This window comes from Triturus cristatus, chromosome 2_1, assembly GCF_964204655.1.
Source record: "Triturus cristatus chromosome 2_1, aTriCri1.1, whole genome shotgun sequence".
NCBI lineage: Eukaryota > Metazoa > Chordata > Amphibia > Caudata > Salamandridae > Triturus > Triturus cristatus.
In genome coordinates this window covers 718,023,882-718,049,266 of record NC_140581.1, presented here as the reverse complement: position 1 = coordinate 718,049,266, position 25,385 = coordinate 718,023,882, and the positions used below count along the sequence as shown (strand labels likewise).

The following is a 25,385-nucleotide window of genomic DNA, read 5'->3' as shown; positions in this document are numbered from 1 at the left end:
GGAGTCGGCGGCGCCGGACGCGGTGCAGATGGAGTCGGCGTCGAGGGAGGCTCCGATGAAGGCAAGCGATCCAGTCGAGGCCGGGAGGATGGATCTCCAGACGGCGCCGGGAACTGCCATGAAGGAGCCATCGGCAAGAAGGGCATAAAAGGTGCCTGAGCATAATGATGCGGCACGCCCAAACTAAACGCCATTGGACCCACGCGACCAGAAGGTGCGCCGGATGGAAAGGCAGCTCTTTGGAAAACCCCATACATTGCATTAAGGAAATGCGTTGGATCCGCACCCTGGGTCGGGAAATGCGGGTATGGGTTCGAACCTGAATCCGGTCGAGGAGTAGCTAGAGCCAGAGCCGAAGTATCCTCAACTGGAGCCGCAGGTTCACCTTCTGGCACTGGCGAAAGATCTTCCACCTGCTCCGGCTCAGCGTCGGAAGCCGGAGAATCCACTGGCGCCGGAGACTGCGCCGGAGTCAAATTGGGCGAAGGTGTCTTCTCCGGAGATACACGAGGAGAAGGGGAAGGCGAAGGAGATATGTAATCCATACTTCGACATCGAGGCGACGGCGACCTCGAAGCCTTATTCTTCGACGATCGGCGCCGAGAGCTATGTTTCCTCTTCTTTTTGTGCCTTCTCGACTTCGAAGTCGACGACTCCGGCTTCGAATTCTCCTTCTTCCTACCTCTGCTCTCCTTTTTGGCCTTGGCCATGAAAAGCTTTGCTTCCCTCTCTTTCAGTGCCTTGGGATTCATCTTTCTACAGCTGGAACAGTCGTCCACATCATGGTCCGATGAAAGGCATCATAAACAATCTTCGTGGGGGTCAGTGATGGACATGTGACCCCCACATTCCCTACATGGCTTGAAACCTGACTTCCTCCTCGAAGACAAGGCAAATCCAGAAACAGTAACCCACAGGAAGACTACAAAGTAGCAGGAGAGTGCTGGAAAACCGTTCCGCGTCGACGGCTCGGAAAAAAGGGAACTGACGTCATCACGCCGACGTGGCTCTCTTATGGCTCCGGTTTCCACCTACTCCCTTTGTAATGCCACAGTGGGACCTTAATCCTGTCTTAACTTTTTTGATGGGGTCCCCTTTTGAGCCCCTTCATAGCTGTCCTTTGAGGCTGTTGTCCTTTAAAACAGTCGTTCTTGTAGCCATAACCTCGGCGAGGCGGGTGAGTGAGCTCAAGCTCTTAGTTCGAAACCCCCGTTTTTAACTTTACATGCTGAAAGGATGGTCCTCAGGACCAGGGCTGCTTTCCTTCCTAAGGTAGTTACTCCCTTTCATCTGGGGCAGTCCATTACTCTCCCTGTGTTTTATCCTCCCCCTCACCCTTCCAAGGAGGAGGAGAGACTTCACCGCTTGGACCCTAAAAGAGCTGTGAGCTTTTATTTGGACAGAACGAAAGATTTTCGTTTGGAAGATCAGCTCTTCGTGGGCTATATTGAACCCTCTAAAGGCAAGGCTGTTCACAAGCGCACTCTGTCCAGGTGGATCATCCTAGCCATCAAGATCTGCTACGCCCTTGCTGGTAAGGTTCCTCCTGAGGGTATTAGAGCTCATTCAACGAGCGCTAAATCCTCTACCTCTGCTTTGGCCAGGGGTGTTCCTGTTGCAGACATTTGTAAAGCCGCGACTTGGGCCTCCCTCCATACTTTCGCAAAGCATTATTGCTTAGACTCTGAGATGAGGAGGGAGTGCCACTTTGCGCGCTCTGACTTGCAGGACTTTTTGGTATAGGAAGGTGGACACCCTCCTCCGGGAGTGGGACTGCTGTGGGAATCTATTGACAAGGTGCGGAATCCACTGGCAGATGTATCCATCAGAAGAACAAGTTGCTTACCTTCGGTAACGCTTTTTCTGATGGATACAATATCTGCCTGTGGATTCCTCACTGGCCCACCTGCCTCCCCGTTGTCCACCTTTGTATACCTTAAAGATGCCTTGCTTGACAGGTTGTTTTATCTGGTACACTTATAGGAAATGCTTTTGTTCCTTAGCTTTCCTTTTTGTATATGTACTGTGTATATTTGTTCGAATGTTGTATACTGTGTATACTTTGAATCTGTTGTCGGTCCACCTGTTCGCCTCGGAAAAAATGGGTGGAACTGACATCATCACGTCGACGTGGCTCTCTTATGGCTCCGGTGACGTCATACGGAGTCGCGAGCGGAGCCGAGGTATTATGACGTCCACGTCGGCGTGGAGAGCTGGGGGAAAAATTCAGTGGAATGCTGGTGCAGGAGATATTCACAAGGTGAGGAATCCACTGGCAGATGTATCCATTAGAAACCATCATTGCATTCATATTCAACATATTCAATCACTGAGATCGCGACGCTATCCTCCAAGCAGACAGATAGCCGGGAGATTCCAAATATGAGATAGCCAATATCCGTCTATTCCCAGACTTTACCTATAAAAGGCTACAACAGCGCAGAAGTTCTGAAGGGATAAAGAAGGAACTAGGAGCAAAAGATCTTAAATGCATGATGCTCCTCCACTCGAAACTTTGGGTAGGGGCGGAGGGAAAGACCTGGCAGTTTGCAACTCTGTAGAAGCGTGGGACTGGCTGGAGACCGGTTGACCCCTGAAAAAAATTATGAGGAGGAGACCGGCGTGAATATTAGAGTGCAGGTCCTCTGAGGACCTCCTCGGGGGGGGGGGTAAGGGGGCAAATCAATCAGGCCCACCGAAACAACTCCAACAACTGGGCGAACGAGGATCCTGGGCAAGACAAAGGAGAGACATCCTCAGGAGACAACTGAGTGCTGACAAGAAGCACCATAATGGATGGACAATAAGTGAGTGCTAACTCCTTAGACAATCACAAGGAGACACACACACGACACTGTACGATCATGGCCAGGCCATCTGTTCTATGGTTACAAAATTGTGACTGGCAGGCATTCTGCACATCTGAGGTGGTTGGCAGTTCAAAGCCAAACATGCAGGGCAGCAGGGTGGAGAGATTTCAGGGAACAGTTACAGTTGACCCAGAGGACGGCCCTGTAGCACACTCACAGCGGATCAGTGGAGAGCAGAATGAATCCACAATCGAGGAGGCCAGTCCCCCAAGTGAAGAACGGGACCACAGACCAAGCAGGACACACAAAAAACACTCTCTTAGACAAGTATGGCTAAACATCAGGCATTAAAAGTCTTATCCTTGAATGTGAATGGCCTAGGAAACAGACTCACGAGGAGCATAAGCCAACAATATCTCGAGAGACAAGCACCAGGAGTGGTACTGCTCCACCTGAAGGGAAATCACTACAAATCCCTTCTCAGATATGGGAACGCCATGAGAGTGCATGCAGACTACATGTCAGATTCACAAGGAGTGGGAATAATAACTCATAAGTCAACACCATCCAGAGAAGGAAAAAGGCAGGCCCTCAGAAGAGATACGTAGCACAAACTGGACAGTGAAAAGGACTGACATTAAACCTCTGCTCGATATATATACCTCACAGGCTTAATGCCACCAAAGTCCCCAAGATAGCAGCAATGCTACTACAACTTCCTAAGGGTATCTTGCTACTGGAGGTGAGGTGACATGACTAATGTAGACTCAGAGGAACTAGACAGATTCCTGCGAGGAAAGAGAAGCTGAAGGGAATGCAACTGTCCGCCGTCACGCTGGGAATGGGAAATCTGGAGGACCCATAACCCCTAAGAGAAGCAAAACACATTTCACTCAGAAACAAATGACAACTCATCCCAACTAGATTTTCTTACACATCAGGACACTCTATGAAACTTGTGAGGGCCTGCCACTTTGCGCAAGGCATTTCCGCCACGCTTCGATGTGGCTGGAACTTCTGGGACAGATGGTCAAGGACCACAGGCAGTGGTCCCTGAATCCTTGCTACTGCCAAAATGAGGAGTTACTGCCGAAATGAGGAATACTATAGGGTTTGAGAATGGGCACTGACTGCCACTTCACTGACAATGAAAAACAGTAGATTAGCCTCCAACGGTGTATTTTGGGAAGCTTACAAAACAGTAATACAAGGGCAGGTGCTTTCTTTAATATGGGGGGGGGGGGGGGGACAGAAAATGAGATCAGAAGAGCTAGAACGAGAAATTGGAGACCTATAAAGCCTCCCCACCTCAAAAACAAACGCACAGTCTAAACACCGCTTGGCCCTAAAGCTCCAGGAATATAGAGATATAGTGTAAAAATGGACAAGGGCAGAATTCCTGGCCTCAGGAAACAAAGCCGGAAAGCTTCATGTCTGGCTAGCAAAGGAAGCAACGAACCGACTGGGTCATGGAGATCCGAGATACCGAGGGGGAGTACTACAGAGGGAACTCGGCAAATGTGGAAGTATTTGCCAAGCACTATGTCAAGATATACGCATTGATGACCACCAATTCGGTGCTGGGTGTAGCTGTTGTGCTGCACAACATAGCACTACCCCGACTGAACGCGGATGACAGGCGGGAAGTGGAGACCGATATCACACCAGACGACATAACCGCAGCAATTAAAGAACTGCAACCAGGGAAAGTGATGGGACCCAATGGACTCCCGGTAGATTTATACAAAAGACTGGCCTCCATGCTCTCGCCGTACCTGCACTCTATGTATGTAAGGTAAGAGGACAGCTACCAATGGACCAACGGTTGGCCACCATAATGGTGAGACCTAAGGAAGGCAAACCCCCTGGTAAATGTGCCTCCTAAGGCCAATATCTCTGCTGAACACAGATATTCAAATACTGGTCAAGATATTAGCGAGTACACTGAAAAAAGTGATTGCAACCTTGGTAGACGCAGACTAGGTAGGCTGCATGCCTAATAGAAGCACATGACTCAACTCGTGCAATTTATTCTGAGTGATGGGAAATTTGAACAACATACAGGAACAGGCTGTGGTGGTTTCAACAGATACCACAATGTCGTTCCGCCACGATCAAATGGAACTACATGTTTGCAGTGCAGGGATTCAGGCCCAGTGTCATAAAATTGATAAGTTTCTTATAAGGCAACCCATTAAGTTCAGGTTAAACAGCACATATTTGAATGCCTTTGAACTGCAAAGGGGCACCAGACACGGCTGCCGTCTGTCACCCATATTTGCAATGCAATTAGAATCCAAGGCTGCGTGGGTTAGGCAGGGCCTGCTAGTTAAAGGAATATATTGGAAAGGAGGATGGGAAGATTGCATATTTCTTAAATGAGGACAACATACTGCTCAATGTGACAGAGCCCGACCTTACCATTGATAGACTAATGTATATTATGCATACTTTTGGCAAATATGCAGGCTGCAGGATATACTGGGACAAATCCCTCATAGACCCACTGATGGGGAGCGTACCACAGCTGCGCTGGGACTGCAAAATGCCCTTAATCAAAGACATTTTTAAATACCTGTGAAAATACATCATCATAGACTCAAGCAAATTTCTATCACACAACCTATACAGCTCCTTAACAGCTTCAAACCAGACCTATGTCACCGCTGTCTCTACTGGGAAGTATTTCATGACAGCCATCAAGATATTACTAGCCATGTCCCAGAGGGCTTAAGTGTAGGTGACCCAGCAGACGCACAGAGCTCCCATCCTAATGTAAATCTTGCAAAGGTAAACCTGCTTGCTAAATGCCTCTATCCTCTTTGACTGTTAAGATGAGTAATTGGAAATGAGTTGACCTTAATGTTGAGTCCTGCATGATAAGAATCTCCGTAGTGGGGTGCTAAAAACCGGTTCAAGAGGCGCAGGTCTGTGAAGTCTGACCACCGGCCTATTCACATTTCAGCAAGAGCAAGCTTTAACCAGGTAGACATTAAATTATCAGTGAAGGCATTGTTAAAAGGAAGCAAAGGCTCAGAAGTAGCTAGCCATGGCTGTAAGATCTCTGTTGGGATGTTTGTTTTCATCTCAAAGGTAACTGTAATTCTAGCAATTCAGCTGTCCTCCGCACTGCCACCTCCAGCCAGAAACTCTCTCTCATTGGTGGATCAAGTGGTGAGTCAATCTTTGTCTCAGGTGAGGTGTCAAGGCCACTGGCATTCTGTAAATCAATGTATAAAGCATCATCACTATAGAGAGGGAGGAGCAAGCCATTGTAGTGCCCTCTGCTCTGGCAAATGAGCAGAGTCCGAAGCAAAAACATAATGGAGACTTTGCTGATAGGTATGACCAGGCAGACGTACAGTTGGGCTTTCGTAATTTCATAGTACGACATCAATCTGGCTCGAGCCGCCATCCGTTAGGACCCGTTCGGGGTCCCACAGTGGCGACAGCACTGGGTCATTCTCTAGCGCCAGTGTAGCAGGGCGTAAATCTTGAGGACAGAGTAGAAGTCTGTAACAGAGTCTATACAGCCCAATGAAAGTTCTCAGGGGAACAGGCAGTGTCCGAAGTAAACCTGCCAGCAATAAACTAACTCTGAGCCCCTGCAGTTCTGTGTAGACCAAAGGTGTGCCAGAGGGAGCTGGAAGCAAACCGAAAGCCTAGGGCATGGCCTTGATCTGCTTAGGGGTCGATAATGGCCCAGGAATTAGGGGCACGTCGGGACAAGCTGAGGAATCGGTTCCATGGCTAGAGACCTCACTGGGTGCAACTGACACTGATGCTCTTGCACCTTCTTTTTCACAACAGAGTGGCTGGATGGAATTGAGTCCCACTTGTGCTTTCTTGTGCTTACACTAGAACTTCGACTTTCTGGGGAACTTCGAGCATGAAGTTGAACAGTTACAGAAACACCCTCTGGACCAGGACCTGGACAGCATCCATAACTTGGATCAGAAGTACACAAAGGGCGCAACTTCTGTTTGGTGACGAAGAGCTTTGTCTCCCAGTCTCTGATCATCTTAGGGTGCATGAGGATGCACTTATCATACAACATAGTGTCGCGGCCTGAGCCTAGACACCAAACACACACCTCATGCGAGTCTATGACCGACATTTGCTTCCTGTAGTTGTGGCATCATTGGAAAAAAGTTTTTGGGGGTGAAGACTTCATTCTCAAGAACAATGGTTTGAAATCCTTTAGAAGTCATTGGGAAACTGACAAAGTTAAGGAAGGCGTGGAATGAAAGGACGACGTCAGAGCACAGGGTGTCGCTTATGTAAATGTCCAGTATTTGTAAAGCGCGGACAATAACCCGAGGGTGTCAAGGCGCTGGGGGTCATCTGGAAGATTAAGTGAGCTATTACCCAGAGTCACGTGGTGTTGGGCTGATCTGCCGGCGGTGATCGAACCGCGAGCCCTCGGGTTTCGGAGTCAGCCGGCCTGGCCGCTGTGCCACACCTCTTGCTTATATGCACCTCAACTTCGTCAATCGCAAGGCAATATGGAGTCATCTCTGAGCCACACAGAGCCACATAGCAGAATGTGAAAGCATAGTTATGTGAAGTTTTTTGGATCCAGTCTGGCAACTGGGGAGTAGTTCATGGCAAAGAATATGTGGTTGGAAATATCCATCATAAAGGGAAAAATCTCTTGGCCTACAAGTGTTAGGAGATCATTTTATAACCCTCTAATATGGCAAGGTATCAGTCTCTGGACGCTTAGGAAATTTACCCAGAGACGTCAGTTTTGATTCCAAAATAGGGCACTTGAGGCGTCCATCATACCCCCATCATAAACTCTACAAACGTGGAATCTTGCATAGTTGCAGAATTCCATGAGCAGCTTATGCTACGTTGGGAGTGAGATAAAGCTGAAGAAAGGGATGATGCACTTGAGCTCCAGTCAAAACGCAGTGGGGAAAAGGAGCCAATAACGTACAGACCAAAGAGCTCCTTCTAGGTGGTAAATGCTTGGAGGCATGGACTCTTGCTGGGGTTAGTTTGAGATTGGAAGTGGGGTGGTGGGAGAGGGAGACAAAGGAGGATGTCCAAGAATCTGGTAATGTCTGACCTGAGCCTAATGGAGATCACTCAGGATTGCCAGTCAAAGACTGATCACAAATCAGTGACCTTAAAGAGGTATGAAAATTGAGAGAATTTAACAGCACTATCAACAGCCATGGGCAATTGGATATGGCTGAAATTATTTGGCTGGTATAGAGGGAAACATGGTTTGGTAACTAGGTTATTTTTATTCAATGCTCAGGCCACTCACATTTCTTGTGTAAGATCAAATAGTATCAGTATTGTGTAAAACAGGGAAGGTCTCACGGGAGAAAGTCTTACAACCTCACTAGTTGAAAGACTGCCTGAGACCATGTAGAGGTCCTTTACTCAACTTCTAACTCTTCCTCCTAATAATCAAATACAACTTTTACTGTAGGATCAGTGAATCATTACTCTATGCACAAACCAAGTAGTTCCAAAGAGACCTCACACTGCTGGTAGCACAAACAGTTCAACTGTGTGAGAAATGGCAGATAGGTTGGAGAATATGCAAAACGAAACAGTCAGGCTATCCCTCAATCTAATAAAATGGGACCTCATCAAGCTTACACTGCAAACCAAGCCATTTGCATCCTGTGACATCCAGAGTTATGGTTAAAGTCATATGCATAATATATAGGGCATTCTGGAACAGGGGCCCTGGCTACTTTCAGATGATGGTTCTCAACTATACCCAACCAGAACTCTCCTTAAGTGAAGTCATCCATTTTGCCCTGATCACCCCCATATTTTGACTGATGCTGGTGGTTAATGACTCTGGACTCTCATAACCAGGCCCAGAGCCAGTGCTCTATCCTCCAAAGGTATATGGTAATTGGTATAATTCTAATTCGGAAAGACAAGGCGTCAATCCCTAGTATAAGGTAGGGTATGTAGGTTCAGAGGCCCAGGTGACATAATTCACTTAAGTGTGCACTGCTGTGGTGTCTGTTGTCATTTTAAACCCAGGCCTGACTTGCATAGTGGTTTTAAAATAAAACTATGTCCAACTTCGACTTTGGAATTAAAAGTATTTCCTAAGTCCAAAACTACCTTTTCATAACTTGTAAGTCACCCGTAAGGTCTAACTTAGGTGCCCTAATGGTAGGGTGATTTGTTATAGAAAGCAGGGATAATATAAAAGAGGTTTTATATGTCCTGATAGGGAAACCCAGCTAAAGTCGCTTTTCCCTATTGTAGTGCTGCTAGTCCTATAGGCTAAAATAGGATGGCTTTATTAAACTTAATAAAGTCTATCTTTGTGTGAGAGCCAGCTAGCAATGTCATTCAAATATCAAAATAATGGTTACAATCAATCCAACAACTTGGATTTACTATAACTATTACAGGAAATTCGTTTTGGAACTTACTATCCTGAAGTTACCCAAAGGAGCCCAGAAACAACACTTCTGATTGGCCAGGCTACAACAGCCTGAGCCAAGCTGCTCCCTGAGTAGGTATGAAGAGGCCTCGGGCTGAAACAGTACAGCCATTTGGTGGGAGGAGATTTGCTTCCCGGAGAAGCCAGGGAGAGGAGGGAGGCTGGGAGATAAGCTGGACTTCAAAGGCAGGAGAAAAGCAGTAACAGGACCCAGGCCTGTCCCCACTTCCTTGATCCCCAGCCAGATGTAAGCCATAGCAGAGGGAGATAAACTTACTATTTGCTAGGGTGTCCCCCACTCCTGATAGCCCGGAATGAAGGATAAATATAGGAGAGCTGCATGAGCTTATCCAAACACAGGCTAGAACAAAAGAAGAAGGACTGCCCTGCTGGACCCCATGGCTTCACCACAGTAGGCTTGCACTCAAAAGGACTGCATCTGGCGCACTCTCAAGACTCCACAAAAAAGGAATGAGCTGGACTCAAAGAAAAAGGCATGAACTCCTTGATTAGCAACAGGTGCAACAGAGCTGGAAGAAGTCACATGCAAGCCCAAAGAGTCCCAGCTGACCAGTGGCAACTGGATTTTTTTCTGGACTGTGCAAGTGCATTGTGGGAGACTGCATGCCAGCCCTTAAGAGGCAATACAGAGTCTCTGACTCCCTGGCTGGTACTGTTGGACACTTCTGCCCCCAAAGAAACTAACAAGGAATAAGATTTGAAAGTTTGGAAAAGGTCTGCAAAGATTTTCTGAAATGCTCTAGGAGACCAGCTTGATGTTAAGAGTCAAGCTGCTGTTGTCGTTTTGCGAATCGGTCTGACCACACTGGTTTATCACGCTGAAAGCTCCCGAGCGCCTCGCCATCGAGGACAAAGACTTCCAGAGATTCATGGAGGCATTGCGCTGCAGTAGGCCACTGCCATTGACTCAAACTTTGGATCCCAGGAGCCAGAGGATAAGAGAAAATCTCCAAGACTAAATCCGAAAGTAATATTTTGAACTGGACCTAGAATTCATTCTATCTGGTCCACACTGCATCACAGTTGGCCGAAAACTTTGACTCTGTCTCAGTCCAGTGCGACCAGATAGCCGCGAGTGGTGCTTTAGACTTTGTGGTGCTAGAATGCACAATTTTTTATTTAATCTTTAAATATTCATATCTCTGGTTCCCTATATTGTATTGTTATCGTTATGATTTCATTTTAAAAATAGAAATCCTCTTATATTTTTATAAATTGGTGTAGGATTTTTTTTGTGTTATATCTTTCATTTAGTTACTGTTTTGGATATATTTTAATGCTTTACACATACTCTTCTAAGTTATAGCCTGACTGTTCGTTTGTCAAGCTACCAAGGGTTGAGGAAGGATTAATTTGAGAATTGACTGGATCTATTAGTGAATGTGGTATTATTATTAGCTGAAGGTGAATATCCCCACCTACCAATAATCCACTTTCCTACACTTCCTATCTACCAAGTTAGAGACCATCCACCAACAAAGACTGATATGGCAAAACAAAGGTGTAGAGGCCACCCAGTGCTTCTCAACATCCTTAACCTGGCCTTGGCTGCCCAACCAAACATCTTCACCTTCAGAAAGCTTTTAAAAACAAACCTGAAAATGAAGCTCATTACTCAATTAGGGCCCTAAGATTTGGTGACCAGGTAAAAGTGAAATAGTGAAACAGGGGACTTCGACACTTGACAACCGAAGGACTGGGAATCTACCTTACCAGAACATGATAATGGATATCTTTTTTTTTACACTTCCTTTACTAACCCACACTAAAAAACCATTAGCTAAACTAGACATGTACTATAATGTATAAGGTACAGACATATACCTTGCTACCTCCACATCCACATGAATTCAAATTGCATCCTCCCCATGCTTTCACTACATAATAATGTACAAAAGTGACTTATGGTGTCCAAATAGCGATATATTTAGCACATTATAACCACCCCCCCAAAAAAAAATTATTCAATCCAGAATATGCGCTTTGCAGAGAAAATAATTCCATCACAAATTGAAATCACGAAAAGAGTCAAACTAAGGGGAATTTCGATCCTGTGATCTGCTATATTGTACATGTAGTGGCCTTTGTTATTATTTTGAATGCTTGCAAAGAAGCAGCCAGACGTTTTTTTGGGAACTTGAAATAGCATTATAAGACTAATCACAACTGAGAAAGTGAAAGCAGCATTTTAACCTCAGCGCAAATGCGTTATTGTACAAGATAAAACATCAAAACGACTGTAAAAATACCAAGTTTAAACATAGGAGTTTTATGTAGGGAAGCTCTACCTTGTTTCCCTGGTGATTGAATCTGATGCGGGTCACTCTGGAATTCCCTGCAGATCTAAAGCAAGTGATCTGTTGTGAATGGCCCCATTCAAACATTCTCACACTGCCATCTTGAGCACCTGTTAGATCTGTATCAGGAGATAAAATAATTTTGTTGTTTATGACTTATTCAAGAAGAAATCTATTTTTCACGTTTGAATACATCTGGTTCGATAACACATTTTCTTCTGCCCTGCATTCTCAATAAATTTGTTTGTACAAGAAAGTACATCTGTTTCCACTGCAGAATTATAAAACACTTAGGTAATCAGCTAAAGCACATTCTTTACATTAGACAAGGTTTAAAAAAAAAAGTATGAGTCATGGAAAATAACCTTCAAAATGATTCAGGCACACAATCCTTGCTCTCATATCCTCACAACCTGTTGTTAACTATGGTTTTAGAAACATCACCTGACTGGAAACTGCTTTTAAAAAGGTATAGCAGTTTTAACTTCTATTGCAAAGAACATCTAACTGCCAATGGCAAAAGTTCATTACACTAAACTATAAATGTATCCCTAATGTTTGCTACATTGGAAAGCTGGGTAGGCATTGTGAAGAACAGAGAGCAACAATTCAAAGTAATGAAATTACAGTCGAGTTTCTCTATTACCCAAACTCTAGATTATCCAGCATTTTAACTTTTTGAACCAAGAACATAAACATGCACAATTCTCTCAGCAACCAACGAAGAGGAATCAGCTCTAGCACCAGTACCAAAAGAACATTGCCTGCAAAAGGCATGAGGATGGATAACAAGTGAAACAAAGAAGCCTAACGAATACGTTACTTACTTTCTATTGGTAGAGACAGGATCTCGCTGCAGATTACTTACATTTGAATTTTCTACTGCAGTACCTGTGTGTGTGGGTACATGGCGTTGAGCAAATCTATAGCGACATCTTTAATCGGATGTGACATTGTCAGAGTCCATATAAGCCCTTCCCTGAAGAGCTGACTTTGGTTTTATTCCGCAACAACTTTTCGTGCTAAAAACACAGAGGCACTTTAGAAACTGCTTGAGGAAACAGTGTGCCCAAAAAGAATCATCTTTATGTAAAATGTTTTTTTTTAAAAAGCCTAATGAAAGGCATGAGAATTCTCAGAAAGAGATCTGGTAGATAAAAGGAGAAAACAGTTTTCAGAACGGGGAGGATGAGTGGGCTGGTAAGGAATATGTGGCTAGATACTGTCTCTACCAGATAATGCATTGCCAAAGGTAAGTAATTTATTATTCTGATAGAGAGATTTAGCCACAGATTCCTTACCTTTCAATTTGATACCCAAGCAATAGCATCTCCGGAGGATGATCTGCAAACTGATCCCACTAAAGGTCCCGGACTAGGACTAGTCAGTCTGTTATAAGAAAAAGAATGAGCGGCTGTCTAGTAATGTAGGTGAGTAAGGGAGATGTTCCACCAGAAAGATTGGGAAAACCCATACGTAACTGAAATCCTAAATTCTGGAAAAAAACATGGGGAAATGACACCCATGGTGGAGCAATAAGGAAGTGTAAGAAAAGAACACTTCATGTACTCATAATACTACATACCTTACCCATTAGAGGATGGGGCTGAAGGGTAAGGCCAATAGCCAATACCACTGAGCCAGAACTCCTTGAAGTAGAAACAAGCATGTGAGCTAAACGTGCTCTGAGAGACACATCCACGATGTAGACAACACCAATCAATGCTTAAAGAAGAGCATTGCGAAACAATAACAACATGTATTGACATAGACCACTCTGGCCAGAGAAAACGCTTCGAGAGAGAAGTGATCCCTTATTATTTATTTATTTGAGAAATTTATAGAGCGCACAGCGGCCCCAACGGGGCGTCCCGGCGCTGAAACAATGGAAAACAAAGGGAGGTCGTAGGGGCAGATATCCAAATTTATGAGGAGAACAGATGTGTTTTCAGGGATTTACGGAAAACTAATTCAGTCTGACAGGTGCGTAAGGCTAATGGAAGTTTGTTCCAGCACTGAGAGGTACAGACCTCAAAGGTTTTGCCACCGGCCCGAGATCGTTTACATCGGGGGGTTTCCAGGAAATGGAGGGTATTGGACCGTAGAGTCCTGGAGTTGGCATAAGGTCGAAGAATGTTTTTGAGGTGTGCCGATCCCTTGCCTTTTGAAGCTCGAAAGGCCAGAGTCATGGCCTTGAATACACATCTTTTTGCTATGGGCAGCCAATGTAACTTACGGAGATGAGGAGTAATATGGTGTCTGGCCGGGATTCTCTCAACCAGCCGTGCGGCGGCGTTTTGGACCGTCTGGAGCTTGTGGCAGAGGCCCGCTGTGATACCAAGGTAGAGAGCATTAGCATAATCAAGATGGGATATGATCAGGGCCTGGATCACAGTCTTACGGCAGTCTACCGGCAGATAATTGATGAGGCGTTTTATGATTCTAATCTTGGCGAAACAGGAGGTTGCTACTGTTTGCACCTGATTTTTGAAGCTAAGTTGAGTGTCCCAGCGGACTCCGAGATTTCTCACCGAGTCTTTAGGGATGGGAGCTAGGCTTAAGTCTTCTGGCCACCATATATTGGAATCCAAGGGAGATAATGTGTTGAAAAAAAGGATCTCTGTTTTACCGGCGTTGAGCCGGAGGGAATTGGTATCCATCCAGCTCGAGATGTCCCTGAGACAGGATTTCAAAGGATCAAAAGCAGAGGCAGAGTGAGAATCGAAAGTGAAAAGAAGCTGGATGTCATCAGCGTAGGAGGTAGATTTGATCCCCGTCTGTGCAATCAACTTGGCCAGAGGGGTGAAATACACGTTAAAAAGGAGCGGGCTCAGGGAAGAGCCCTGAGGGACTCCCCATTTGAGTGGTCTGGCCAGAGAAGAAAAAGGGGGTGTGAAAACCTGCTGTGTGCGGTCCGAAAGGTAGGATGAAAACCATTTCAGGACAGCTCCACCCAGCCCAAGGTCCTCCAGTCTTCCCAGCAGGATTTTGTGAGAGACGGTGTCGAATGCTGCCGATAAATCTAGCAGCACCAACACCGCCCTCGATCCTTGGTCAAGCGTCCACCTCACCGAGTCGGCCATTTCGATAAGGGCCGACTCGGTGCTGTGGCCCGACCTAAAGCCGTGCTGGGAGTCGTGGAGAAGACCATGGGTTTCAATGTATTTCGACAGCTGGGAATGTGCCAGTCTTTCCAAGATCTTAGCTGGGGCAGGCAGGAGAGAAATAGGCCTGTAATTACTGGGATTGTCTGGATCTAGGTTAGGTTTCTTTAGGATGGGAACTAAGGAGGCATGTTTCCATTTGGCAGGGAAACAGCCCGTTCTGAATGAATCATTCCAGATGAGATTGAGGTAGGGGTTGAGAAGGGGTGCATGTTTTTTATAGAACTTGGCAGGCCAGGGGTCTTTGGGTGAGCCTGATTTGCATTTGGTTAGTTCGGCCAGAGAGTCTACTTCTGATATGGTGTCAAATTCGAATAGGGTAGGTAGCTGGGGCGAGGGGGTAGAAAGTTTCTTTTTTTGCCCTGCGGTTTTGGGGAGGGGGAAAGAGGAGTAGATGTCCTCAATCTTATCCTCAAAGAATTTAGAGAGTTTGTCGCAAAGCGACTGGGAGGCAGGCTGAGTACGAGTCAGCGCAATGGGGTTTGTGAAGGATCTCACTATATTGAAAATTTCCCTAGGGCCATTACTGGCAAGTTGGATTCGGGATGCCAGAAAATCACGTTTGTGTCTTTCAATCATTCTCCGATATTCTTTAAGGGCTGATTTGTAGGTAATTTTGCTGTCAAGGGAGAAGTTGAGTCTCCAAAGGCGTTCGAGGGATTTACAAGAGGCCTTTTTCTGCCGCAGCTCATCAGAGTACCATGGTGCGGAGGGTGTCGCCCTGTAGGTTTTTATGGGTTTGCTGGGAGCTAAGGCATCCAAGGCCTGAGTAATCCATGAGTCCAGATTATCGATCAATATGTCCGGATCGGACGACAGACAAGGAGGAAAGTTTTTGAGGTGTCCCAGGAGTGATTCGGGAGTGATGCAACTCCAGTTTCTACCTGATGATTTAGGGGTGATGGCAGGTCTAGCGTGGCAGGTGATGTCAATCTCGAAAGGGATGAGGAAGTGATCCGACCATATAACCGGGATGGGAGATGTGACTCGGATAGATGGTAGATTGGAACAGATCAGATCCAAAGTATGACCGGCTTTATGGGTAGGTAGAGTAACTGTTTGGACAAGCTTACAAGCGGCTAGCGTCGAAATGAAATTACTGCTGTGGGGGCAGGAATCATTATCGACGTGGAGATTAAAGTCTCCTAGAGCGGTGAAATTGGCGTATCGTGTGCTGAGCTGAGTAAGATAGTCCGCCAGAGCCAGTAAGTGAGAGACATTGGAATGCGGGGGGCGGTAAATAAGAATTCCAGAACAAGAAGAGGATGGGGAGATTTGGACGTTGAAGGGGAGACCTTCAATGCTGTCAATTTGGTCAAATGGGGGAAGGGAGACCGCCCATTTGGATTTATGAATTAATGCAACACCACCCCCGGATTTACCGTTGGGTCTGTTTGCACAGATGATGTTGTAGCCCTCCGGAAGTGCGAGGGTAATGGCGGGATTCGTGGTGTCATTTAGCCATGTTTCGGTCAAAAAAAGCAGATCCCAGTCGTTGTCCTGAAGGGACTGCCAGATGTCAATGGCGTGTTTACTCAGGGATCTGCAGTTGATCAGAGCAGCTCGGAGGGTCGAGGGGTATTAGGGGCTATTTAACTTAGAAACCACAGAGGAGAGAAAGGGTTACCAATTGCATATGCAGCGACCAAGCGAAAATCCACTAGAACAGAAGAAAAGGCGCAGCGACATAAGCGTAATGTATGCCATCCTAAGAAAGTCAGCATAACGACTTCAAATATATACACATATATAAAAAGATGCATAAAATATAAAACTGTGTATATATGTGTATATATATATATATATATATATATATATATATATATGTGTATATATATATATATATATATATATATCCACATACACACACACACAGCCTACACAGATATTCTTAAAGAAAGGGACATATAATTATACACAACATCGGTTATGAACTGAAGATATGAAAACGGCGAGCTGGCAATCAGCCAAATGGTACCGTATAAGAGGGCGGAAGGAGTGGAAGATCTCACACACTCCACAAAAATAATAGCAATCAAACATGAAACAACAGAATTCAAAGTCCTAAGCCACAGAATCAACATCATAATAAGTCCAAGTAATAGTCTTCTCGAGTAGTTTTCTTGGTGTTTTATTCCTTTTTTTATTCGAAAAAAGTGTTCTTCAATCCTTCAACATAACAGGTAGCCACAGGTTGAGCCAACATGTGTTTCGTCTGTAGGCAATAACCTCAGACTTCATCAGGGCTACAACAAACAAATACACAAATTACTATTCTAATACAAAGGATAATATAGTAAAGAGACCACCACCAAACTCTATTAAAAAAATAAGACACCTCGTGAGCATTCACTGTTAGTCCAGTGGAATTACAGAAAGCAAGTCATAGAAAAACTAGACTGTTCAAGAAGGGACGGGACATAAAAAGAGATATGATCACCAAAACGTGTAAAAATACAGCAATAAGTGCCAAAACACCACCAGTATTAAACACTACAGAAAGAAAGGAGTAATTTCACCAACCTCAAATTACCCAGGTGTGAATATGTAAATAATCCAAAATCTAGCAAAGAGTTTACCGCAAATAACAGGTATCCATAGGTAAATTTATCAAGTACAGTTTCCTGCCACACTTCCAAATGTTGCCGAACCCAAGGTCGACAAAATACCCTATGGTCTGACATAAAAATAAATACTAAGCTACCAATTACGATTCAGTAAACCAGTGCGATCTCAAGTGTAAAAGTAGAGCAACTCAAACTCACCACTAAAGAGCGAAAAGCAAAGTACATCAATGCAACCTCCAAAGTAAAAAGACCCAAACTTCAAGCCTCCAGTAAGCGGTCTACAAAGAGAAAATAAGGAGCATAAAGCTTGTATTACTGCTCCTATCATTATAGTTTGATTCACATAGGTTGAGTCCAACCCAAGCATACAGCGTAAAAACACATAGCTTGAAATCCCAATCCAATACAATAAATATCCAACCATATATTATTATAACCAAAAAACATATTGTCCCAGTAAATATAAAGAGAGAGCGGGAGCGATTACACTCCAATAAATATGTGACGACAAAAAGGTACCGTATTATTCGTCTGGTAAAAAAACAGACCTAAACCAAAAATGAACTCCAATGAAATTAAGAAATATACCTGAGAGTATAAAAGTGTTACGACGGAGAGTGCTCCGATGTGCATCCAAGATCTGGCGTGTTGCATCAGCGCCATCTTGGTGTAACTTTTTAAGCAGTACTGATGTAGTGAACAGTGAAAACGTCCACTCCTGAATAAGGTGAACAACAAGAGGGTAATAACAACGCCATCTTGGACTACGAAAGAATATTAAGATCATAGTAGACCAGCTAAAAGACAATCGGTATGGTTAAAAAATATCAGCCTAAATATCGCACATTTAACCCAGTATATGGGAGTGGCTGTGAAATTTCAATGAAAAACGTAAAACCGTGAACATTAACAAAACACAAAATCAATATAAATAATTTGACGAACTACATATTTATAGTATATAAAACCTTCATTGATTCGAAGAACAAGTACACCTCAAGGATTTAATCAAAATTAGGGGACGACTCAGTGAGCAGAAAATAGTGTCAAAATAGGGCAAGGGCCATAACTTGCCCATTAATTGTCATAACCACTCTATATTCATCACACAAATACCCGGAAAGCTCATCTTTATAATACATCCTCCATAGTGATGTATGGTAGTAAGTACCAAACAGAACCATGCCATAGAGGGCCATAAACTACACCTAACGAGTAGGCAGAGGGTATTCCCAATACATGGAGAGAAGGGAAATCACTGTGCAAGTAATAAGTCAGAAAAAATTATTAGAGACCAAGGGAAGAGAGAAATATATGCATATGCACAACATAATAGGATTCAGTTGAGAACAAAATTAGATGTTTGTTTGGGATTGTTATGCAGTGGTTCTATTTCATCGAACCACCATTGAACTAACTCTATCTAATGATATTACTTACACATGTATGATGACTGCTGCTCCCTTTGTATGAGTTCTGATGAGTTTCCTAATAAGTCAAGGACTGTATCCTGATTTCTTTACAAGAACAACATATGTGTATTGACTGTTGCTCTCTCTTTAATACTAAGAACATGTTATTGTTTTATTAAGATTGTTCTCAACTGAATCCTATTATGTTTTGCTTATACATATATTTCTCTCCTCACTCGGTCTCTAATATTTTTTTCTGACTTATTACTTCAACAGTGATCTCCCTTCTCGCCAGGTATTGGGAATACCCTCTGCCTACTCGTTAGGTGTAATTTATGGCCCACTATGGCATGGTTCTGTTTGGTACTTACAACCATACATCACTATGGAGGATGTATTCTAAAGATGAGCTGTTCCGGGTATTTGTGTTATAAATATAGAGTGGGTATGACAATTAATAGGCAAGTTTTGGCCCTTCCCCTATTTTGACACTATTTTCTGCTCACCCCGTCGTCCCCTAATTTTTTTTTTGTAAACAAATTTTATTATTCGTCAAATATACATTCAGCGAAGCTCTGTGGTCCAGAGACTTCAACAGCATCAAGAGACAACATACCAGCTTTGACATTTTTCTCATGAGATATCTTGTGAAAATTACAGAAGAGACATGCATAACCAAGGCAGTCCCCCCACTTAAATGAACATAAAACCACCCCCCTCCCCACCGCCCCACCCATCGCACTGTCCATCTAGTCAAGGCAGCAAATCTGTTCACAACTACTATTCTGTTCTCTCTATGAACCATGTCCCTAAGACACCGCTGCACACGATACACCAATGTTACAGGCCCCCTTAAAACCGGGAGGAGATGGTTCATTACCCACATAATTATTCCACTGAAATGGGTTCCAATTCCAGTCCCCTGTAGTCCGCCCAGCGCTTCTAGATTTTATAATGCTTTTGTGGGCAGCCCCGTGCCACATAAATGGGGGCCTCTAGGCCCATACAGAAATCTAAACCGGCCTTCCTGACAGATATTGAGGGTGCGACTGCCGCCTTCCAAGCCCTCGCTATATCTCGCTTGGCCAGAGTAAAACCCAAGAGCATCAGATGGCGCTTATACACATTGCCCCCTATATCATCTATCACATGCAGGAGCACCAATTTAGGGGACCGTGGAAGATCCCAACCCAGAACCTCTGAAAGGCATGTCAGTACCACCGCCAGAACCTAGTTAATACAGGGCAATCCCATACCGTGTGTAGCAGCGTCCCCTCTTCACGCAGGCAGCGGAGGCAATTCGGAGAGGCCACCAGGCCCGCCTTATACAACCTAACTCTGGTAAAATAAACTCTGTGAAGATATTTAAACTGGATGAGTCGAAGGCTCACGGTGACAGCCGCCCCACGCGGAGAGGCCAGGGCCTCCGTCCAGTCCTCCTCCTCCAGCTGACCCACATCCTCCTCCCATACCCCACGGAGATGCTGCAGAGACGGGGAGCAGTGAGTCACCAGGGACTGGTATATTCTCGAAATATTATGGTTTCGTAGGTCCCCCATGAACACCTTCGCCTAAAGTGGACTAAAATCGTCCAACTCCTCCAAACCCACCAGACTGGGAGAAAGGGCATGTCGGAACTGTAGGTATTTAAAGAATTGGGTACGCGGCATATGAAAGTCCATCTGCAGCTCCTGGAAGGATTTTAGAATAGGCCCCCTCATGACGTCCCCCAAAGTGGAGATCTCTATCGCATCCCAGTCCTGGAAGCCGGGCAGGGTCGCCAATTGCGGCAGACCCCCATTTCTCCATAGTGGCGTCTCCCCAGTTAGGCGATTCCACTAACCCATCCTCCGCAGTGCCTGTCTCCAAATCTGAAAGACCAGTTGCCTCACACTCGGCAGGGAGCGTCACAAACGCGCAGAATAGAGGAGTGTATGTAGTGAATGATCTCCCATTAGGCGGCGCTCAAGGCTATACGCCGGATCCGACCTGTTGCCATACCACCATTCATTCAGGACCAGCAGGTGGGATGCCATATAATAGGAGAGAATATCTGAGGTGGCGAGTCCCCCGCAAAAGGTAGACTTAAAACATGTACGTAACGCCACCCTCACAACCCCTCCGCCCCAGAGGAACTGACCCAGTATTGCATTTACTTGGCGGAACTAACCCAAGGGAATAGGATATGGATGATTTTGCAGCTGATATAGCATCCGAGGCAGGGCAACCATCTTGAAGATGGCCGAGCGGCCATATATGGAGAGGGGCATGTGGGACCAAGTACGAACATCCTCCCGCACCCTGTTCCACACCGGCACCAGGTTCCCCTCCCACGAGGTCGACCTAACGTCTGACAGGAACACTCCCAAATATTTCAACCCTCCACTCGCCACCTGCACCGCAGAGGCCCAGGCGCCCGGATCTGCCCCGCTTCCCAGGACCCAGATGGTAGACTTACGCTCGTTCATATGTAGGCCAGTAGTCTCCCCAAACACCTGTATAATGCGTATCAGCCGCGGGCCGGTCCTATCTAGTTGCGTAAGAAAGAATAGCACATCGTCGGCATATAGGGCAATACGATCTGACAGGCCATCCGCCCACTCGAACCCCGACACTTGCGCGTCGACACGCACCCACGCAGCCAGAGGCTCCATTGCCAGGGCGAACAAATAAGGCGACAGAAGGCACCCCTGCCTGGTGCCGCGACCAATAGGGAAGACAGAGGAGACAGAGCCCGCCACTCGCACAGACGCTGTAATGTCAGTGTAGAGTAAAGTCAGATAGGAGAGAAAGCGAGGCCCTAGATTCAATCGGCGGAGGAGGGCAAACAGATATTCCCAGCTCAAGGAATCGAAGGCCCGATCCATATCCGCAAGTAATAGGGCCGCATGTACTCCCAAGCGTCCAGCAGCCGCAATAGCCGCATGCGCCCTGCGTATGTTGTGGCGGGTCGCCCGCTGGGGCATAAACCCAGCCTGGTCGGGATGTACAAGAGACGAAATGTGAGGACGGAGGCAATTAGCGAGCGCCTTCGCCAAGACCTTAGCCTCCACGTTGAGAAGGGAAATGGGGCGATACGAGGCATGATGCTCAGGGGGCCGGCCAGGTTTATGAAATACCACCACCTCTGCGTGCCGTCAATCACTGGGCAGGCTACCCACCTCCCTGGCCTCTTCTACCACCTTGCAATAATGAGGGCCGAGCTGCTGCGAGTATCTCTTAAAAAATTAGTTCGGGAATCCGTTGGGACCCGGCGCCTTACCAGGCTGTAGCTCCTGAAGAGCGGAGTTTAGTTTGTCTACTGTGAACGGATGTTCAAGATCTGCACTCACTTCATCCGTCAGGGCCTTGGGTGGAAGGTCATCCAAGAACCGGGCAATAACCTCTGCCGTCAAACATTCTCGGAGCGCATAGAGGTCAGCGTAATCGTCTGCAAAGCTCTCAGCGATGGCCGACGGGTCTGAAATCGGCATTCCATCAGGTCCAACTACACCCGGGAGAGCAAGGGGCCTCGTCGCCCCTTGGCACAGTCTATGCAGGAGTTTGCTTGATTTATCCCCCCACTGTTAAATCCTGCTGCGGGTTGCCAACCACGCCTGACGGGCCTCATCCAGCAAAAGGAAGGAGAGTTCCTGCTGCGCCAGCAATAATTGGCGGCGGACTTGCCGTCCCCCCCCCGCCTCCACTGCGCTCTTCCAGTTCCAAGATCTTCGCCTCAGCCCGCGCAAGTGAGTCTCTACGGGCCCTGCGTGCCGTGGCACAGTAGGAGATATCGACCCCACGGAGTGTGGGCTTCATCGCCTCCCATAGGGACGCCGCCGTCGATACTGTACCCACATTACGCCGCAGATAGTGATCCATGGCGTCTCACATATGTTCCCTGTATTTCGCCTGCTGGAGGTTCCAGACAGAGAGACGCCACCGGAATGGTCCTCGCTTAGGGCTGACACGCAGCGTAATAGCAACCGGCGAGTGGTCTGAGAGCCCTCGGGGGAGCATATCCGCCTCCACCACCCTACCCGCGTCGTCTCGGGACACAAAGATACAATCGATACGAGAGAAGGAGTCGTGGACTGCCGAAAGGTATGTGAATCCCGGGGTCCTGCCATGCAACCGGCGCCATGGGTCATCCCATTCCTGACCTATCATGAGGGAATGAAGCTTGGTGGAATTGCCCCCGGCCGGGGCCCCATTGGGCCTCGCCTGTCAAGAGCCAGATCCGGCACGTCGTTCCAGTCTCCACCCACCACCGCTAGTCCCTTCGGTATATCCACCCACACACAGTCACCAGCTTCTCAACAAAGCTCCAGGACAGCGGCGGCAGAGCGTACACGCTCCCAAAGATCACAGGCTCACCCCACAACTCCCCCTGCAAAAAAAGATATCTGCCCTGTGTATCATTCCACGTTTTTACATGATTATAGGGAACTCGCCTATGAACCAGCACCGCCACTCCTCGTGAACCCCGTACAAAGCCTGCATGGAACACCTGAACATATCCAAACCGTTGAAAGCACAGCGCCTTCGTCCCCATAAGGTGTGTCTCCTGGAGCATCAGGATTTCCGCCCCAGCGCGTTTGGCCTGCTTAAGGATAGCGCCACGCTTGATCTTATCTATCGCCCCTCTGATATTCCAACTTAAAATGCGCAGGGACCCCGAGGGACCCAACAATCTACCCGTATCGACGGCCTTGGCAAAGCATCAGAAGCCAGACGAGTCCCAGCTGTCCAGGACATGTCCAGCAGTGCGACCCCAACCCACGATTAGACAGTGCGATAAGAAAACAGCAACAAATCCCCATGCAACCCCTACAACCCCCTCCCCCAACCCCGTACCTCAAGAACAGAGAAGTACCTGTCGCGGCAGGCAGTGCCAGCAGACCCCAACAGGGGGTACCACCCCACGCCCACCAATGGATCCCCAAACTACAACCCATCAACCCCTAGTCTCCATCCCTTCTTGGTAAGACCAATAAGGATGGCAGCCCATACAGAGCTCCCCATACCTTTGAAAATAGATGTCCAAGAGGCATGACTGTACATATAAAAGAGAATCAGTCCACTGGCGTCGCCTGTTCCAATGCCGACCCCCGGCCCGCAAGTGCATCCCCGGACCTGGAGTGCCTTCTGGACCTCGAGCGGCGAGACTTCTTTACCCGGCCACCAGGCCCGCCACGGGTCACCCCGCTCGAGGAACAGTCAGATTCCTTCCCTGGTGGAGAGTGAGGACGCAGCCGCACCGTCTCGTCCGTCCAATTGAACACCTCCTCCGGAGAGTCAAAGAAGAACGTGCGGGAGCAGTACGCGACCCGCAGCCGGGCCGGATAGAGCAAGGCATAGGGAAGCTTGTGCTCCCGCAGACGGGCCTTAGCCGCAAGGAAAGATTGCCGCAGTTGCTGAGTTTGTTTGGTATAGTCCGGGAATATGAGGATACGGGCGTTGTTGAACTGCAGGGGTTCGTGGGCTCTGGCTTGCTCGAGGATCACATCCCGATCATGATAGTTAAGCAGTTTTGCTATCACCGACCGTGGCCGGGCCCCGGGGGGAGGCCTCTGCATCAGGGCTCTATGCGCCCTCTCCACCACAAAGCATTTGGATAGGGAGCCAGTAGGTAGCCAACCCTCCAGCCACCGAGTGAGAAACTCCTCCATATTCCCAGACTCGCAGCCCTCCGGAAAGCCGACAAAGCGGAGGTTGTTGCCCCGGGCCCGTCCCTCCGCGTCCTCAACCCTAGATGCCAGGCCCCTCTGGGTAGTCTCCAGAGCCGCCACTCGCTGCTGCAGGGTAGTCACCACGTCTTCTACCCCGGAGACCCGGGTCTCGGCTTCGGTAATACGTGCCACAGCATAACGCAGGTCCTGGCGCAGCAGCATTACATAGGATCCCACTGCCCCTATCTTGGCGTCCAGGGCATCTCTAGACTGGGTGATGGCCGCTGGGAGGGCAGCATTGTTCGCCACGGCAACCGGGGCCCCGGCCACCGCCCCGGCAGGGCCCCCCTGGCCCGCATATTTATCTAGCGTGCTCTGCTTAGAAGGCCCTCCACTAGTTTTGTCCCTTGTCATGGTGGGGCAGGCAGTTCCCCGCAGTCCTCCGCCCCTCTAAAAGCGCGGCTCCCGTGCCCCTCACCGGGCCCCCGTGTGTGGCGCAGATCAACACCGCAGACCGGTTCAGGGCCGCGCAGCTCGATATGACTGCCGAGGCGGCCGTCCGGGAGCCCCAGCCCAGCGGCCCCACTCCACGTCACTCAGCGGACAAGCGTCTATGTCTCTCCAAAACCCACAGGCGGCTAGAGCCCCTTAGGGGCGCCTCAGAGTCACCACCGAAGCCCCGGTGCCACTGCGCCTCCTGGGCCCCAGACTTCACCAGTTCCCGCGCTGGGTCCAGGGGACAGACAGGATGTGCCTCCAGGCTATCCACAAAGCGCTGCGGGCCTCTCGGCTACCCTCCTACACCCCCACGTGGGCCGACAGCACCACCGAACCCCCAAGCGATCACAGGTCAGTGAGGGGGGGGGAACCCCCAAAACCCGGCCACAGGGAGCAAACTCACTCACCCTGCAGTTCTTCTACTAGCGCCGCAGCCCGACTCGGCTGCCGTCACCGGGCGTAGTCGCTGGTGGTCCGATGCGCAGGGCGAAGGTCCACCCACAAGTCTCTGCTGCCACCGTCTCCCGGGCTCAAC

At 47.5% G+C, this 25,385-nt stretch overlaps 1 protein-coding gene across 2 annotated transcripts in view; it reads right to left on the bottom strand.

Moving 5' to 3' along the window:
* The window catches only part of DMXL1 (Dmx like 1), a 1,781,042-nt gene that overhangs the window by 126,839 nt on the left and 1,628,818 nt on the right, over positions 1 to 25,385 (bottom strand). For both annotated transcript variants that reach the window (XM_085632653.1, XM_085632652.1), the window contains one exon: positions 11,550 to 11,677. In XM_085632653.1, coding sequence (XP_085488779.1) covers positions 11,550 to 11,677 — 128 coding nt within the window. The remainder of the gene's footprint in view (positions 1 to 11,549; positions 11,678 to 25,385) is intronic.